This window comes from Salmo salar, chromosome ssa26 (genome assembly GCF_905237065.1).
Source record: "Salmo salar chromosome ssa26, Ssal_v3.1, whole genome shotgun sequence".
Classification (NCBI taxonomy): Eukaryota; Metazoa; Chordata; class Actinopteri; order Salmoniformes; family Salmonidae; genus Salmo; species Salmo salar.
In genome coordinates, this window is record NC_059467.1 from 30,560,661 (window position 1) to 30,580,720 (window position 20,060).

Below are 20,060 nucleotides of genomic sequence, written 5' to 3' on the forward strand. Positions count from 1 at the left end.
ACTCCTGTGTGTGCACTCCCCCTCCTGTGTGTGTGTGTGTGTGTGTGTGTGTGTGTGTGTGTGTGTGTGTGTGTGTGTGTGTGTGTGTGTGTGTGTGTGTGTGTGTGTGTGTGTGTGTGTGTGTATGCAGCCTCACGCTGTGTGTTCTGGCCCAAGCCCCTCAGTGAGTGACAGTTTGCCCTGTGTGACAGTGTGTTCTGAATGGCGCCTGACTATGTCCCGAGCCAGAGATCACAGTACACTGCTCTCTGCACACACTGTGGCAGCATGGTCACCCTCAGCAGCACTGAGGTACGGAACACTGTGGTACCGGAGTCAGGTGAGTAGAGAAGCTTGGCACCACAGAACCAGCATGGGTCTAGTTTTAGAATAGATGCCAGAGAGAACTTAGCATTTTTTGTCTGGTGTTCAGCCCTACTTATAGGGTACTGCAGTTGGGTAATTCTCTGGTGTTCAGAATGTTAGTAATGTAACCGGTTGGATTTGGGCTGCAAGCAAATATTGTTTGAAGAGACTCGACGACTTGTCATGCTCTCTGATGATCCAAAGGTCAGGATCCTAATTTCTAGAAATAGATTGGTTTGTGTGTCGTGTATTATCATATTCACACAGATGCTTTGTGTGCACTGCCAGTAGCCCCAGGCTCATGTCCTGCCTCAGCTTGATGTATCAAGAGAAACAGAGAACAGAGTTTAAACCAGAGAGAAATTACTAAGCAACTTTTTTGTCGTCTCTGCTCTATTTAACATTGATTGATTTTAGTTTTGGCCTGGATGATGTTTGGATATGAATTTATCTTTGGGTGAATGCTTTGCTTACTGGTGATGCAAGAGAAGTCACTCAATTGCTCAATCTTGTTTAATGACATCACATTAATCTTGATCAGCAATGCTGGGTTGAAACATTTTGCAATAGAGGGTTTGAGTGAATTCCTTCCTATTTTCTCTGTGCCTGATATGCTAAAGACATTAAAAGCAGTATAATAGTGTAGGACGCAGGTCTCTGGTTACAGTATACCTCACATAGCAGCTGCCGGGGTTGATGACTTTGAACGTGGGAGTGGGACACTGAGACAGACAGTGATGTCATACTGTAGGTTGTAGGCAGACTGTGGGAACTAACTTGGAGATTCATCACAGCTAGCACCATAGACCGTATATACTGTGGTTGACAGGGTTGCATCGTTGCATGGTTTTGATGGCTATTGTACTGTAGTTATTATTAGTCGTCCCTTTTCCTGTAACCTCTACAGATATCGCTAAAGTTTATTTGTCTCAAATGTCATTTTTCGTGTTTTTATATTGCAACGTGTTGGTTGAGATGGAAACAAACAGACTGCTGTTTTACAATAGAGTACCAGCATGCATGAATGGGAACCGATCACAAACTGGCTCTCTCATTATCACACTTCATACTTTCTAATAACCCCTGTTTATCTTACCAAGGTACTGGTTGAAAATGTTATCCTTGCCTACTTTATAAATGTTTTATTTCTCTTCTTCTATCTCTTTTTTCAGGCCATGGAAATCACATGGAGGATAGTCCTTTCCTCAGCAGTGGAGATGCTGACAGGAAGACTGATTTCTATGACAGGAACCTGGCCTTATTTGAGGTCTGTCTTTAAAGTAACAGTCCAGTGTTTCCAGATTTCTAGGAAATATGACCTATAATTAATTACAATTTGAGTGAAATAGTTTTCCTTCCAAAAAAAATGTAATTAAATATGTTAACTGCTTTTTTGTGTTGGAATGGTGGTAGGTGTTTGTTCTCCAAATTATGATTTGGCCACAAATAGGAGCATAAGATGAGTTAACAACATTATTTGGGTGTGAGTTAACAGAATATGGACTTTTAAAAGTGAGACTTTCACTGGACAGTTATTTTAAGAGTGGCTCTCAGTGACACTGATACTAATACATGACATGATTATACACAACATATCACCTTTTAACATCAATATTTGCTAATCTCAACTGCCTAGATTGATCGATCACTAGATAGACCACCACTCCTCCTTCAACCTATACAAATTCAGTTCCTTACACGGCACTATAATACCCTTTTACTGTAGGCTATTACACCCCACAGACACCTCAGGTACCCATCCACCTCTAACTGTTCCCTGTTCTGCTGTCCCTGTCCTGCAGGAGGAGTTGGACATCCGTCCCAAGGTGTCATCCCTCCTCAGCCGGCTGGTCAACTACACCAACATTACCCAGGGGGCCAGGGAGCACGAGGAGGCCGAGAACACAGAGACGTCACGCAGGAAGGCCCCAAAGGTCAGAAGTCACAAAAACTACCTCTCTCTTCTTTTGAGATTCAAACAGGCTTTAGTCTCTCTCTCTCTCTACCCCTCTGTCTCTGCGCATGTTTGGATCTGAGCTTGCATGCGTGTGCTTTGGGTTGTGTTGGTGCCTGTTTGTTACAGGCACTGCCCTGTGGGCTCCCTGATGAGAGTTGATCAATATCTTACCTGATCAATAATTCTGATCAATTAGCTATTTCCTGTGGGTCTATCTGTGCTACATACCATATTCAGAAACACACACAAAAACATAGACACTGAAACACACTACTCACACAAATATTGGAAACTACAGAAGTACTATCATAGTTATCTTGACAACCAAATCACTCACATCTGTTTCCTGTCTTCTTTCTGTCACAATATATGTTTGGTCCTTTTCCCTTCCTGATTGATATTAGATTAAGACTGTAATGATATAAATTATAATTCATGTGAATTTTGTTTTCCTCTCTCCCTCTCTCTGTTCTCTTTTATCTCTCTCTCTCTCTCTCTCTCTCTCTCTCTCTCTCTCTCTCTCTCTCTTTCTCTCTTTCATTATTGTAACCCATCTTTCTCTCTCTCTGTTCTGTTTGTTCTCTCTCTCTCCCTCTCTCTCTCTCTCTCACTCGCGTTGTCTCACTTCATCTCTCTCTCTCTGCAGTCCCCCAACATGGGTACCCTGATGGGAGTCTACCTGCCCTGTCTACAGAACATCTTTGGTGTCATCCTGTTCCTTCGTCTAACGTGGATCGTGGGCACAGCCGGCATCGTCCAGTCATTCCTCATCGTCCTCATGTGCTGCTCATGTGTTAGTACACAGTGCTGTGAAAAAGTATTTGCCCCCTTCCTGATTTCTTATGTTTTTGCACATTTGTCACACTTAAATGTTTCAGATCATCAAACAAATTTCAATATTTCACAAAGATAACCCAAGTAAACACAAAATACAGTTTTTAAGTGATGATTTTATTTATTAAGGGAAAAAAGCTATCCGAACCTTCAACCCTTTCCAGACTGATAGATGTTAATTACTTTGTTTCTCATCTGTTCCTGGATTTCTTTGGATCGCGGCATGATGTCTTGCTTTTTGAGATCTTTTGGCCTACTTCACTTTGTCAGACAGGTTCTATTTAAGTGATTTCTTGATTCAACAGGTCTGGCAGTAATCAGGCCTGGGTGTGGCTAGTGAAATTGAACTCAGCTTTCCAAAAAATGTGATTAACCACAGTAAATTCATGATTTAACAAGGGGGGCAATTACTTTGTCACATAGGGCCATGAAGGTTCAGATAGCTTTTTTCCCTTAATAAATAAAATTATCACTTAAAAACAGCATTTTGTGTTTACTTGGGTTATCTTTGTGTAATATTTAAATTTGTTTGACGATCTGAAACGTTTAAATGTGACAAATGTGCAAAAAAATAAGAACTCAGGAAAGGGGCAAATAATTTTTCACAGCACTGTACACACATTGTGGATGCACATACAGGCACACTCACATGCATGCACACACACACACACACACACACACACACACACACACACACACACACACACACACACACACACACACACACACACACACACACACACACACACACACACACACACACACACACACACTGTCTGGCAATGTTAGAAGACCATTGACACGCTGTTCATGTCCACTTGCCAAACCCCCTGTTAAAACTGGGTCACCAGCCAGTCAGCCAGTTAACATTACCAGGCTGAATAGAACCCACAGCAGTTTCCACATCCTGCTGTTTACTCCAAAGGACATATAATATATTTGTGGTTTATGTCTCAACCTTTCCAATATGATGGATGAATTATGTTCAGTTGTCCAATGACAAGTGATCCCTCTATTGCTAAGTGTGTTTATTATGTGGATAAAGAGCACAGTGTATTGGTTGATGGGCACAACATAAAACATCCAGAACTCTCTCATAAAGACTGACTGGCCTTATTTGATGGTGTTCATATTCTCTCCTGTTTGACAGACAATGCTCACTGCCATATCCATGAGTGCCATAGCTACAAATGGTGTTGTCCCAGGTGAGGGTACAGTACTTTGAAGCTTTGAAGACTGAGAATCCAAACTTACATTTTACACTTAAAACACTTGACATGGCATTAACAAGATAATATCATTTTTTATGACATGACTAACAAATGATCACACCGTCAGTCTATTCTGACCAGTTTCATCCATATTAAGTCTGTTCTGCTCTCTGTTGTAGCCGGAGGGGCGTACTTCATGATCTCTCGTTCCCTGGGTGCTGAGTTTGGGGGGGCTGTAGGAATCTGTTTCTACCTGGGAACAACCTTCGCTGCTGCCATGTACATACTGGGAGCTATAGAGATCTTCCTGGTGAGTTATCATCTGCTCCCAAATGGCACCCTATTCCCTATTTAGTGCACTACTTTTGATCAGGGCCTATAGTAGTGCAATATGTAGGGAATAGGGTGCAATTCGGGGCGCAGCCAATATACCACAGTAAAATAGTTCAATGTACTCAATCATATTGAGATGGAGTAACTTACATGTAAAAATGGGATCCAATAATATTAGCTGAACATACATTTGATCCACATAATGTTGCTGTTGTAGACTAGTATATGACTGATATTCGTATATTCGGAGTACTCAAAATACTTTTAAAGTGAAAGGCTTCTGTTCTGCTCTTACTGTATAGTGAGTTGTAGAAGCCATTATAAGTGCATTATGAATGCACATATAAGGTATTAAATGTGTGTGTCTCACAGAAAGTGTACCTTAATTACTTCTGTTGTCATTGTCCTTTCCCAGAAATACCTGGTTCCCCAGGCAGCCATCTTCCACGCCAGCGACCACCACGGGGGCGACAGTGCCATCCTCAACAACATGAGGGTGTACGGCACCATCTGTCTCAGCCTCATGGCCGTGGTGGTCTTTGTGGGGGTGAAATACGTCAACAAGCTGGCCTCTCTCTTCCTGGCCTGTGTCATCATCTCTATCGTCTCCATCTACGCCGGGGCCATTAAGTCCGTTTTCCAACCGCCCGACTTCTCGTAAGGCACTGGGGATTTTTTTACTTCTTTGTATAAACAGGAAATGGGATAATGGTATAATTGATGTGGATTTAATTTGGTGTTAATGATCAGTTTGTCCCTGACGGAAGCCAAAACACTTTCTGTTCCGCTGGCTGGAATGGTCAAGGGAGATATAATTGAATTTCCATTGTTGAACTTTGTCCTAAAGATCTAGCTACTGTACGCATACTGTAAATGTTTTTCATTGTAGCTATAATATAGCTAATATCTGATCTAAAGTAGAGTGAAAACACAGATATTATCATCACATTATCATGACATGTTATCATCACTCTGTTGATAATCAGAACCATTAATATTCCTCTTTCTCCAGGATCTGTATGTTGGGTAACAGGACATTGGTGAGAGATCAGTTTGACGTGTGTGGTAAGACGGTTCTAGAGGGCAATGTGACTGTACCTAGTCAGCTGTGGAGGAACTTCTGTAGCTCTGGCAACATGAGTAGTCCTCAATGTGACGACTACTTCAACCAGAACAACGTTACAGAGATACAGGGAATACCAGGACTGGCCAGCGGCATCATCAGAGGTAAAGACCAAAGTCAGAGGATGGACCATATTTGTAATGATATGGCTATTACCACACTCCTGGGTCTAGGATACAGATCTAAGATCAGCTTCCCCCTCCCACAGTCCTAACCTAAACCATTAGTGGGGGGAAATGTATAACTGACCCAAGATCAGCGTCTGGGGGCAACTTCACCCTATTACTATAGCCAATGGGGGCCAGCCAGGTAGGGGGCAGCAGAGCCACATCCACTTTTATTTATTTTTATTTATTTCACCTTTATTTAACCAGGTAGGCTTGTTGAGAACAAGTTCTCATTTACAACTGCGACCTGACCAAGATCAAGCAAAGCAGTGCGACACAAACAACAACACAGAGTTACACATGGAATTAACAAACATGCAGTCAATAATACAATAGAAAAGGTCTATATACAGTGTGTGCAAATGAGGTAGGATAAGGGAGGTAAGGCAATAAATAGGCCATAGTGGCGAAATAATTACAATATAGCAATTAAACACTGGAGTGATAGATGTGCAGAAGATGAGTGTGCAAGTAGAGATACTGGGGTGCAAAGGAGCAAAATAATGTCAAAAAATAACAGTATGGGGGATGAGGTAGTTGGATGGGCCATTTACAGATGGGCTATGTACAGGTGAGGTGATCTGTGAACTGCTCTGACAGCTGGTGCTTAAAGTTAGTGAGGGAGATATGAGTTTCCAGCTTCAGTGATTTTTGCAGTTCGTTCCAGTCATTGGCAGCAGAGGACTGGAAGGAAAGGCGGCCAAAGGAGGAATTGGCTTTGGGGGTGACCAGTGAGATATACCTGCTGGAGTGCGTGCTACGTGTGGGTGCTGCTATGGTGACCAGTGAGCTGAGATAAGGCGAGGCTTTACCTAGCAAAGACTTATAGATGACCTGGAGCCAGTAGGTTTGGCAACGAATATGAAGCGAGGGCCAGCCAACGAGAGCATACAGGTCGCAGTGGTGGGTAGTATATGGGGCTTTGGTGACAAAACGGATGGCACTGTGATAGACTGCATCCAATTTGCTGAGTGGAGTGTTGGAGGCTATTTTGTAAATTACATCGCCGAAGACAAGGATCAGTAGGATAGTCCGTTTTACGAGGGTATGTTTGGCAGCATGAGTGAAGGTGTCACGATTCTCTAAAGCTGAACCCAGAAGCGGACCAGGACAAGGTGAGTAAAATGAAGGTGAGTATTTATTTACAGACTCGTGGTGAAAATAGAATAATCCAGGAGACGGAGCAGCAGCGGAGGTGAGTTGATGAGAGTGAATAGGCAGATCCAATGATGTCACTGAAAACACCGACGACCGGGCAAGGGGGTTGAATATTCCGGGAGGATGATGTTCATTGCTAACGATCCGGCAGGGAATGGATGTCAGGTCAGAGCTTATGAAGAGAAGAGGTGATGATCAGGACCAGGTGTGCAGATGGCTGATGAGATGCAGGTGTGGTTAATCAAGAGATCTCCCGCCTAGCTTCGTCACCTGGCAACCAGACAGGGTGTGTTCAGAACCCTCAGGAAACCACTCCAAAACAGAAAACAGGCAGCTCAGGTAGAAAACAGACTCAGGAAGCGGGATTCATGACAGAAGGATGCTTTGTTGCGAAATAGGAAGCCGATTCTACATTTCATTTTGGATTGGAGATGTTTAATGTGAGTCTGGAAGGAGAGTTTACAGTCTAACCAGACACCTAGGTATTTGTAGTTGTCCACATATTCTAAGTCAAAACCGACCAGAGTAGTGATGCTGGACGGGCAGGCAGGTGTGGGCAGCGATCGGTTGAAGAGCATGCATTTAGTTTTACTTGCATTTAAGAGTAGTTGGAGGCCACGGAACGAGAGTTGTATTGCAATGAAGCTTGTCTGTAGGTTAGTTAACACAGAGTCCAAAGAAGGGCCTGAAGTATCCAAAATGGTGTCGCCTGCGTAGAGGTGGATCAGAGAATCACCAGCAGCAAGAGCGAGGTCATTAATGTATACAGAGAAGAGAGTTGGCCCGAGAATTGAACCCTGTTGCACCCCCATAGAGACTGCCAGAGGTCCAGACAACAGGCCCTCCGATTTGACACACTGAACTCTGTCTGAGAAGTAGTTTTAGAAACCAAGGGTGTTGAGTCTGCCGATAAGAATGTGGTGATTGACAGAGTCGAAAGCCTTGGCCAGGTTGATGAATACAGCTGCACAATATTGTCTCTTATTGATGGCGGTTATGATATCGTTTAGGACCTTGAGCGTGGCAGAGGTGCACCCATGACCAGCTCGGAAACCAGATTGCATAGCAGAGAAGGTACGGTGGTATTCGAAATGGTCGGTGATCTTTTTGTTAACTTGGCTTTCGAAGACCTTAGAAAGGCAGGGTAGGATAGATATAGGTCTGTAGCAATTTGGGTCTAAAGCTTTCCAATCTTTGGGGATCTCAGACGATACGAAAGAGAGGTTGAACAGGCTAGTAATAGGGGTAGCAACAATTTCGGCAGATAATTTTAGAAAGAGAGGGTCCAGATTGTCTAGCCCGGCTGATTTGCAGGGGTTCAGATTTTGCAGCTCTTTCAGAACATCAGCTATCTGGATTTGGGTGAAAGAGAAATGGGGGAGGCTTGGGCAAGTTGCTGTGGGGGGTGCAGGGCTGTTGACCGGGGTAGGGGTAGCCAGGTGGAAAACAAGGCCAGCCGTAGAAAAATGCTTATTGAAATGTTCAATTATCATGGATTTATCGGTGGTGACAGTGTTTCCTAGCCTCAGTGCAGTTGGGAGGTGGTGCTCTTATTCTCTAGTGTCCCAGAACTTTTTGGAGTTAGTGCTACAGGATGCAAATTTCTGTTTGATAAAGCTAGCCTTTGCTTTCCTAACTGCCTGTGTATATTGGTTCCTAACTTCCCTGAAAAGTTGCATATCGCGGGGGCTATTCGATGCTAATGCAATACGGCACATGATGTTTTTGTGCTGGTCAAGGGCAGTCAGGTCTGGAGTGAACCAAGGGCTATATCTGTTCCTGGTTCTAACATTTTTGAATGGGGCATGCTTATTTAAGATGGTGAGGAAAGCACTTTTAAAGAATAACCAGGCATCCTCTACTGTCGGAATGAGGTCAATATCCTTCCAGGATCCCCGGGCCAGGTTGATTAGAAAGGCCTGCGCGCTGAAGTGTTTTAGGGAGCGTTTGACAGTGATGAGGGGTGGTCGTTTGACCGCAGACCCATTACGGACGCAGGCAATGAGGCAATGATCGCTGAGATCCAGCAGAGGACAGCAGAGGTGTATTTGGAGGGCAGGTTGGTTAGGATGATATTTATGAGGGTTCCCATGTTTACGAATTTGGGGTTGTACCTGGTAGGTTCATTGATAATTTGTGTGAGATTGAGGGTATCAAGCTTAGATTGTAGGATGGCCGGGGTGTTAAGCATGTCCCAGTTTAGGTCACCTAACAGCACGAGCTCTGAAGATAGATGGGGCAATCAATTCACATATGGTGTCCAGGGCACAGCTGGGGGCAGAAGGTGGTCTATAGCAAGTGGCAATGGTGAGACTTGTTTCTGGAAAGGTGGATTTTTAAAAGTAGAAGCTCAAATTGTTTGGGCACAGACCTGGATAGTAAAACAGATCTCTGCAGGTTATCTCTGCGGTAGATTGCAACTCCTCCCCCTTTGGCAGTGCTATCTTGTTGGAAAATGTTATAGTTAGGGATGGAAATTTCAGGGTTTTTGGTGGTCTTCCTAAGCCAGGATTCAGACACGGCAGAGTGTGCTAAAGCAGTGAATAAAACAAACTTAGGGAGGAGGCTTCTAATGTTAACCATGCATGAAACCAGGGCTTTTACGGTTACAGAAGTCAACAAATGAGAGCGCCTGGGGAATGGGAGTGGAGCTAGGCACTGCAGGGCCTGTGTTAACCTCTACATCACCAGAGGAGGAGTAGGATAAGGGTACGGCTATAAGAACTGGTCGTCTAGTACATTCGGAACAGAGAGTAAATGGAGAAGGTTTCTGGGCACGGTAGAATAGATTGTACAGACAAAGGTATGGTAGGATGTGAATACAGTGGATGTAAACCTATGCATTGAGTGACGATGAGAGAGATATTGTCTCTAGAAACATAATTTAAACCAGGTGAGGTCACTGCATGTGTGGGAGGTGGAACTAAAGGGCTAGCTAAGGCGTATTGAGCAGGGCTTGAGGCTCTACACTGAAATAAGGCAATAATTACTAACCAAAACAGCAATGGACAAGGCATATTGACATTAAGGAGAGGCATGCGTAGCCGAGTGATCATTGGGTCCAGTGAGTAGCTGGGTGGGCTGGAAACATGGCGATTCAGACAGCTAGCGGGCCGGGGCTAGCAGGCTAGCAGAAAGGCCTTAGAGGGACGTTGTGACGGAAGAAGTCAGTTGTTGCTCCTTCTTGTGGTTACGTCGGCAGATCAGTCGTGATGGATCAGCAGGGCTCCGTGTAGAAAAGGGTCCAGGTCAATTGGCATAGTAGCCCAAAAAAAATTGGCTGATGGACTTCTTCAGCTAACAGTCCGGTGTGCTCTAGACAGCTAGCAGGCCGCAGCTAGCAGGCTAGCAGATGGGCATTCAGGGGACGTCGCGACGGGGGAGCCAGTTGAAAAAACCCCTCGGCAGATTGCGTCAGTAGTCCTGTCGTGAAGGATCGGCGGGGATCCGTATCGACAATAAAAGGAGTCCAGGCCAACTGGCAAAATAGGTATTGTAGCCCAAGGAGTGACTGATGGACCTCTTCTGCTAGCCGGGAGATGGGCCTAGCATAGGCTATCTCCAGGCTAATTGGGGCTTGCTTCGGGACAGAGACGTTAGCCAGGAGAAGCCAATCGGATAGCCGCAAGCTAGCTGCGATGATCCAGGTGAAGAGGTTCAGAGCTTGCGGTAGGAATCTGGGGATATGGAGAATAAGAAGTCTAATACGCTCTGTGTTGAATCACGTTGTGCAGACTGGCAGGAGTTGTCCGGGCTAAAGGTTAGCTGATGACCGCTAGCAGTGGCTAGCTGACTACTAGCTAGTAGCTAGTTAGCTGGCTAGCTTCTGTTGGGGGTTCCGGTTCTGAAGTAAAGAAAATAGCAGATCCTTACCACATTGGGTGAGGCGGGTTGCAGGAGAGTATGTTGAAGTTGGGGTTAAGAAAAATATAAAAAATATATGCGAAGAAAAAAGATATAAAAAGACTGACAAGACACGGCAAGACGAAGACAAAAGACGCCTGACTGCTATGCCATTTTACAATAGTGATGACATGTAATTACAGTACAACATGTTTGTAGTGATTTAGCTATCTAAAAAGTGAATATATATACTTTGTAAAACATTTTCTGTTATTATAACAATAATTTGTGATGCTGTAGAGCTTTGGTAGGTGTTGTCGTGCCGTTAGGTGGATGCCATTACGTTGCATTTCTATAAACTTGGTTCCTGATGTATGTTTTAGATAACATGTGGGGAGACTACCTGGAGAAGGGTCAGATCTTGGAGAAGGCAGGTCTGCCCTCAGTAGACGTCCACGGGGCTGTGGAGAGCTTCGGCCTGTACGTCTCAGCTGACATCGCTACCTCCTTCACCCTCCTGGTGGGAATCTTCTTTCCCTCCGCCACAGGTGAGACCTGGCAACCCAGACCATGAACTGTCAACACCAGACCAATAAACCAGCTGGCAACCCAGAGACATTTTTGTTCACTGATTGGTTGAGTCAACATTCTGAGAGTTGTCAGTAACTGATGTGTGTCCTTCATGTCCCTGTACTGTAGGTATCATGGCAGGCTCCAACAGATCAGGAGATCTGAAGGATGCTCAGAAGTCCATCCCTATTGGAACCATCTTGGCTATAACCACTACTACCCTTGTCTGTATCCTTTCATGGAGTCAATAGTAAAATCAAATCAACATTTATTTGTCACGTGCACAGGATACAGCAGATGTAAACGCTACAGTGAAATGCCGACTTGCAAGCTCTTCCTCATCCATATCAATAGGCAGTGTTCTCCCCAAGTTGTTCAATGTCTAGATACATCTGTCTTCCATACTGCATGTGTTTCTGTGTGTTCCTTAACATCCTGCCGTCAGATTTCAGCTCTGTGGTTCTGTTTGGGGCCTGTATTGAAGGAGCGGTCCTAAGGGACAAGTAAGTGAACTTGTCTGTAGCATTAGGCCACATCTTTGACATCACAAGATACATTCAAGTTCAGACAATGGCCTGTCTACTTCTCAACAACATACAGTACAAGCTTGTAATTATATTTGTTGATATGTCAAAGGACTTCAGATGCTGTGTTTGTTGGTATTGATAATGGCCCCGCTAACAGGTCCATGTCCTCTCCTGTCCTGTAGGTTTGGGGATGCAGTCAGTAAGAACCTGGTTGTGGGGACTCTGTCCTGGCCCTCCCCCTGGGTCATCGTGATTGGCTCCTTCTTCTCCACCGTGGGGGCGGGACTACAGTCCCTGACCGGCGCCCCTCGTCTCCTACAGGCCATCGCCAAGGACAACATCATCCCCTTCCTCAGGGTAGGACTAGCCACCTTGTCAGGTAGCCTAGCGGTTAAGAGCATTGGGACAGTAACCAAAAGGTTGCTGGTTCAAATCCCAGAGCTGACTAGGTAAGAAATATGCTCATGTGCTCTTGAGCAAGGCACTTTCTCTAATTGCTCCTGTAAGTTGCTCTGGATAAGAGTGTCTGCTCAAATGTAAAACAAAATCATACACTGGCTATCAGTGCCCTTCCTTATGTCTTTGTGGGTGGAGCTGTATTGTACATACACACTGTGCAATTTCTATACAATGTAAAGCATCTCGTGGCCTGAAAAACACAGCCATAATTCAAGGTTTCTCTAGCTGCCACCACTGTTTGTACACATTGCTTGATACTTTGCTCAGCTCTATGCCCATGTGTGCTCACAGTGGCCCTACTATTAGATACATTATAATACACAACTAAAGACTACAGTGAACAAGAGAAGAGTTGTGGTTGTCTTTGCTTACTCATTTGAATGAAGCTGAACATATGAGTTCATTTGCATTCCCACATGTAAATTATTGTTGGTAGAAGAGGATTAGCTATATAAAAGAAGGGCATTATGTAACCCTGTTCTAGGATCAGCTTAAGCGACCATCAAAATTCTGGTAAAGAAACTGGCCTAGGACCAGTACTTAGAGGCACAATGCACCCGTTTTTCAATCAATAACAAATCATTTCTCGGTAACAGTTAAGTACCTTACAATAATAGTTTTCCATTAAAATCAACAAAAATTGATTTTTTTAGCTAAAACATTTTTCTCAAGCAAGAATTTAGCCAGGACTGTCTGGGAGTGGTCCAAGTGGGGAGGGGAAAACTGAAAACTAGCTGTTATTGGCAGAGAGGTTGGAACTCTATTTGTTATTGGACTATTAAAGTTGCACTATGCAGAAATCGCTCCGCCATTTCCTCGTTGCAAAAATTCAAATAGTTCACCTAATTTCAGTTTATGTGATAAAACAAGCACACGTATAGTGTAGAGAATCATTGTACCATCTAAACCATTGTGAAATATATTTTCCATAACCAAACATATATTGTATTTTCAGCTGTTTGAAGCTGGTGTACAAAACTGAAAGTAAAAGATGCAAAAACAAAGCTCAAGAAGTGGAAGCATAGAAATAGCGCACATAGAACACATTTACCGCTTGTTAGATTTGCTTTCAATGTGAATGACGGATCTATAACTCACATTTCTATGTGAATTTGGTCAGGTCACCCAAAAAGTTACATATTACAGCTTTAACCAATTTACTGCCTGGTGATGTCACCAGACAAGCCGAAACTCCCGCCCATGCAAACCTGCTGAATAGGAGGTCCTGTGTAGATTGTATTTTCAACCAGTAACTATCAGGAAATAACACTGATCAAATGTTTTCACATACCACCTTTACAGTGTTAGTTTCATCAGCTGTTGTACAATCTGATATGAAACACAGGTAAGAAACAGAATTTTGACTGCACTGGGCCTTTAAGGCCACTCAAACTATAAATGATCGGTCCCCTTAGCTACAATACAACAATCAACCTGAAACAAGACAAATAAAAAACAAACCATCACAAAAAAAAGAATGTATTTATAAAGTGTATATTTTTTTATTTTCTGGTGCAGGTGTTTGGTCATGGCAAGGCCAATGGGGAGCCAACCTGGGCACTGTTACTGACAGGGCTCATCGCTGAGCTGGGCATCCTCATAGCCTCTTTGGACATGGTGGCCCCCATTCTCTCCATGTGAGTCACACACACACACACACACACACATGCACGAAACAGACAAAACACACACATATGCACGCAGACATGTTCGAGTCACACAAATATCACATGAATACACGTTAGACATGGCATAATGTATAGGACTGAAGGAAATAAGCTTTAAACCTGAAAAATATTCTCTACGCCAACAAGAGGGGTGTGAACAGTTTGTGTCATGAACAGTGCTCGTGCCCATAGAAATAGACGTTGCACGCGAGCGGGATGTTCCTCAATGCTGGAAGGGGGGCCTGAGTGAAAAAGTTTGGGAACCCCTGACCTAGTGCACTTTCTAGTGCTTCTGTGTTTTGCCATCAGTTGAGATGTATTTTAGCAGACTACCAGGCCTATACATCCTGCAACAAGTACATAACTGCAAAATTAATATATTGGAATTCCAAATCAATATTTAAATGACTAAATCGGTTTGGACTGAATTACATTTTTTGGTGTGTGATTTTTTTTCTACAGGTTCTTCTTGATGTGCTATCTGTTTGTGAACTTAGCCTGTGCTGTGCAGACTTTACTACGGACACCCAATTGGAGGCCTAGGTTTAAATATTACCACTGGTAAGTACAGTACAGGTGTATGTGCGTGGCTGTGTATCCGTGCATACTGTATGTGAGCAATGTAACACTCATTTGTATATGCGTGGGTGTTGGGTACACTTTCACTCCATTTGAATAATCTACATTGCTTTCTCAGGTGACATATTGGGAAGCTTATCAAAATATTCTGTTGACTGACTGGAGGACTTTATGCAGACTCCAGCTAGAGAGGCATTTTGTTCTCTGGTGTTCTGATGGTAACCTAGAAAGAAGGAACTTCACTGTAATAAGCTTCAGTAGCTGAACAAGTATACCACCTGTCGTGGAAATTCACCACTCAAACTCAATGTAAAGGAATCAATCTTTATTATCACGACCAGAGAGGTTCACATTCTCAATCCAAGTTTGATGAAAACTCTGAAAAGGGCTTTCCCTCTCAGTCCTTTTATAGTGCTATACAAACAAGTCATATAAGCATGATTTACATTATTCATTATTAACATTGGTTCCTGCATGTGACTGACGAGGCTTCTTCTCTCAAAGCTGGGACCTTGAAACTGAGATACTCATTTTGGATCCCAGAACAAGGTTCTGGGCGTTCTGCCAATTGGTCTGAGGAGGAGGTCACAGTTACCTGCACGAACCAAGATGGAGTGAGAGGAGATGCTGTTTACAATTCAATGCTAGCTCTTCAGACAACAACATTTTCCCTCACATTCCCTCCTTTTATCACTTTGTGATAATTATTGTTACATTATAAGGTAAGCATTAGATTATGGCTTAAACTATCAAAGGAGGTTCTATCAAAAAACGTCTATTAAAGTAAGCGGAATCAACACATAAAACCAGACACTAGATCCTTTAAAACCCCTTCACTCTGGGTTGTAAAATCTAAAACACACACACATACACAAGGGATCTGTAGACCCAGAGGTAAATAAATCTCTAAAGGTTTAATCATTGTTTCCATAGCTCTTACCACAATCGGGTTGCATTGACCTGTTCTGTACAAACTGTCCCTGGGACATCAACTACTAAAAATATAAAACCTGTTGTTTAACAAATCTCCTAGGGCCTTCAAAAAGTTGGTGCTGACTTATCAGCTCAATATTCGGTACTTAAACATTTACTTGGATCTACTCCAATTCCAGTGTTCCTCGTAATGGAAAAAGTGTGTTTTAGATGACATTACCTTCTTATTTAAATCACTGGTATATTCAAACTATCAAATTGAGTAATAATAATTAAAAATGGTCAAAAACGTATCTTATTCAATTATTCATACCTCTGCCCCAAATTTTCCCACTGTGTTAGGGTTAGGGTCTGTTTGAGTTTAGTGAGTACCACTCACTGTTACTGCCGGCTTATCTATTGGTTCACAGGAAGCTTATCTTTAACCTAAACACCAGACGGCAGCCTCTAATATAATATCAGTCCCAATGCTCAATCCCCCTGTCAGTCATGTGACCTTGTATTGAAACATTTATTTCTTCAAATTACTAAGATATTGCATTATTAGAGTGCTATTTGAAAGCCACAAATATTACCATTCACATACTGTCAACACTCATTAAATGTGACATCGACTGACAGACCATGAGTACCATGAATCTTTCCATTTTACTATCTTTATGACTGTCTTTATTTACCTATGCTAGTCTCCATATCGGTTTCCTTCAACTAGGACCCCTCTACTCTTCCCAATAGGGAAAACCCTCTCAATCACTACTGCTAATACACACGGATCACTCTCAAACAATTCTCTGCTTTTACCCCTATTGTAAGGTTTAAAACAAACAAAACAAACATGATAACTTTCTCCTTATTGGAAGGCATTGTTTGCATTTTAGTCTACCCTAACAATGTTACTCTATATTTATTACCCATTTCTGTTGGATATTCACTCTCTGCTTCACGCTCATTAAATGTCTATTATTTTGAGAGGAATATGTAATGCGCCGAAATTATAAAATACATCGGCCAATTCAGAAGGGGAGAGACACTTTGGACGGAGCTTCCTTTTTAAGATAGCTCTCGAGACTAGAGTTTATTTCTAGGATCAACAGTTATTATAACTGGGCTAGCACTGCCTATCAGTCCACTGTCATTGGAATGTTCTGACCATAAGGTTTCTGGTACCTGAAACAGAATAGACTGGGAGGCAGTGTCAGATTCCGGGGAGTGGTTCAATTTGCCTGCTTACTCATTGGTTTAATATCTCATCATTTGGGATATCAACAAAAACTCCATTGGGAGTACAATAAATTGTAGCCTTAAGTTTAGTTAACAAGTCTCTACCTAGCAAGTTAAACGGTTGAGTGGGTGAATACAGAAAATCATGTTCAACATTCATTGGTCCTATTGAACAGTGCATGGATTTTGTTTCAGAATGTATTACCGGGGTGGAGGAAATCCCATAAGCATTTATAGTTTTATTGGTTAGGGATAAGTCAAGTCCCGTACCTTTACCAAAAGTGGAGGTAGTAGCACCCGTATCCACCAACATAGGAATTTCTTTCCCTTGTATTTTTACCATAATGTTGCTATACTAAATTGGTATACTTTTCCCTGTGGATATTGCTGTAGATGTTGTTTCCCTGAGGTGGGTCCCTATTGTGGCTGTTTCATTTAAATTAATTCTTAACGAAGCCTTTGATTTAACGTGGCATGATATTTTGCATTGGAAGCTGTTTTAAAAGCATAGAAAATGGACCAGTCTTTGAGGCTTTATTTCCCAGACCCTTAAGACAGTCATACTCATCAGAACACTGAGGCTTTATTTCCCAGACCCTTAAGACAGTCATACTCAACAGAACACTGAGGCTTTATTTCCCAGACCCTTAAGACAGTCATACTCATCAGAACACTGAGGCTTTATTTCCCAGACCCTTAAGACAGTCATACTCATCAGAACACTGAGGCTTTATTTCCCAGACCCTTTAGACAGTCATACTCATCAGAACACTGAGGCTTTATTTCCCAGACCCTTAAGACAGTCATACTCATCAGGCTTTATTTCCCAAACCCTTTAGACAGGCATACTCATCACAACACTGAGGCTTTATTTCCCAGACCCTTAAGACAGTCATACTCATCAGAACACTGAGGCTTTATTTCCCAGACCCTTAAGACAGTCATACTCATCAGAACACTGAGGCTTTATTTTCCAGACCCTTTAGACAGTCATACTCATCAGAACACTGAGGCTTTATTTCCCAGACCCTTAAGACAGTCATACTCAACAGAACACTGAGGCTTTATTTCCCAGACCCTTAAGACAGTCATACTCAACAGAACACTGAGGCTTTATTTCCCAGACCCTTAAGACAGTCATACTCATCAGAACACTGAGGCTTTATTTCCCAGACCCTTTAGATAGTCATACTCATCAGAACACTTGATAGTGGCCATTCCATCAGTCCTCTTGGTTATGAGGGCCCAGAAGGATTCTCCTTCTCCAATGACCATCTACTTCTGGGCCACTACTCCGGGCCTGCATTGGTCCCTTTGGCTCAGGACTCATCTCACCCTCTTCTGCACTACTCCAGGCCTGTGTTGGTCATTTTGGCTCAGGACTCATCTCACCCACTGTCAGGTTTCCACAGTGGAGGTGGTCAGAAGAACTTGGTACGGCACTCTCCAACAGAGGTCCTTCCAACTCTCTCTCCTGAAGTCTTTGACCACCACGAAGTCACCTGCGTTGAAATAGTGCTCAGCTCCACCTGCCAAGTTCGGTAAAGACACCTTCACCCGGGGGAAAAGTCTTTTAAGAAACACTGTTAAGGGTGACACAATTCTAAACCATGTCTTCCTCCATTCCTTGCAGGGACACCCTGTTCTTGGGAAAAGGTGCATTAGTCATCCTCATGGGATGGCCAGTCAGCACCTCGTGTGGAGAGAGACCAGTGACTGTGTGGGATCTGGCTCTCATACTCAGTGCCACTGGAAGCACCTTTACCCATGTCAGGCTTGTTTCACCAATTAGTTTAAACAATTTTGTTTTCAGAGTTTGGTTCAACATTGTTAGTCATGCAAATCAAACATTGTACAACCCCACCACCAGAGAAATGTCCTGCAAGCACAGTAAAACCTACTGTACACCAATATCAGCCCCCCGCACCTCTCTGATTCAGAGGGGTTGGGTTAAATGCAGAAAATACATTTCAGTTGAATGCATTCAGTTGTACAACTGACTAGGTACCCCCCTTTCCCTTATTTATTCATTCATTTACAAGATCCACCATCCCTCTTTTGGCAAGGAATTGGAAAGTACAACGGGGCTTGGCTGGTCTGCTCCACTCATCCAGCCATACACCCAAGGTGTCCTTCTCTGATGCATCAGCCGTTGCCTGCAGAGTCATTAACAGAGAAAGGGTTAGTGGAAGCGGGAACTGCTGCCATGTGAAGGAGCGGGAAACAGAAGAGGAATCGGCAAATTTAGCAGTGCGGTCAGCCTTAGTGTTTCCCAGAGGAATGTTGTCATTAGAGGAAGAATGCGCCTGACACTTGGTTACAGAAACAGAGTGCAGCTGGACTGCCTCTAAGAGAGACGAGCACTTTCCACAGTTTCTAAAACAATCACAACAGCATAACCAACTAACTGATTCCCTTTTTCGTTTCTCTGGGCAGACCCATCTACAAAAAAACTAAAAGTCTGGATTGTCTAATGGGGTGTCTCTCAAGTTCAACCTAGGGCTACAGTCAGCTTCAATAGCTAAATCACAGTCATGGTCTTCACTGGTATCTGCTGCAGGGAGAAGAGTTGAAGGGTTAAGAATGTTCTGATAGTCTAGCAGTCTCGCAGGCATCAAATGAGCCATTTTTGCCTGTTTAATAATTGCCTCCACCACATGGGGCACATGTACGGTTAGAGGAGACATTGCCACAATATCAGAACATCTCACCAGTCCAGACCACAGCTTCACTCGCCTCCATCTTTCTCCCATAAATATAATCCTGCAGCGGTTTAACTTATTAATTGCCTCTGATCTACCAGTGGAGAGGACATAACAGGTTCAGGCAAAGCTTTAATTGCCTCTAATCTATCTTTGGAGAGGGTGCGACCCTCAGAAGTAATGTCATGACCCAAATATTTAACCGGCATAATTGCATCTTACTGGGGGAAACTTTATGACCATTTTCTGCCAAAGAAAATCAACAATGCCTGAGTGTCCTCGTGACACATCTCCTCTGATTGTGAGCAAACCAACAAATGGTCAACATACTGAACCAAAACACTCCCTCCAGGATCAACAAAAGAAGAGAGGAGAAGAGAAGAGAAAAGAAAGAAAGAAAGAAAGAAAGAAAGAAAGAAAGAAAGAAAGAA

At 43.2% G+C, this 20,060-nt stretch overlaps 1 protein-coding gene across 5 annotated transcripts in view; it reads left to right on the forward strand.

The window, feature by feature from the left end:
• LOC106587604 (solute carrier family 12 member 4) overlaps positions 1–20,060 on the forward strand; it is a 43,926-nt gene that overhangs the window by 15,576 nt on the left and 8,290 nt on the right. For 3 of the 5 annotated variants that reach the window (XR_006762168.1, XM_045708226.1, XM_045708224.1), the window contains exons 2-14: positions 1,518–1,612; positions 2,148–2,279; positions 2,949–3,119; positions 4,287–4,341; positions 4,527–4,657; positions 5,096–5,337; positions 5,693–5,907; positions 11,355–11,519; positions 11,671–11,769; positions 11,987–12,044; positions 12,251–12,425; positions 14,046–14,164; positions 14,657–14,755. Coding sequence is in view for 4 of the 5 variants with exons in the window: in XM_045708226.1 (XP_045564182.1) it covers positions 1,518–1,612; positions 2,148–2,279; positions 2,949–3,119; positions 4,287–4,341; positions 4,527–4,657; positions 5,096–5,337; positions 5,693–5,907; positions 11,355–11,519; positions 11,671–11,769; positions 11,987–12,044; positions 12,251–12,425; positions 14,046–14,164; positions 14,657–14,755 (1,756 nt within the window). In the remaining variant the exon portion in view is untranslated. Of the gene's footprint in view, positions 1–166; positions 320–1,517; positions 1,613–2,147; positions 2,280–2,948; positions 3,120–4,286; positions 4,342–4,526; positions 4,658–5,095; positions 5,338–5,692; positions 5,908–11,354; positions 11,520–11,670; positions 11,770–11,986; positions 12,045–12,250; positions 12,426–14,045; positions 14,165–14,656; positions 14,756–20,060 lie in introns of those variants that run through there. The other 2 variants (XM_014176164.2, XM_045708225.1) reach the window with 2 other exon arrangements.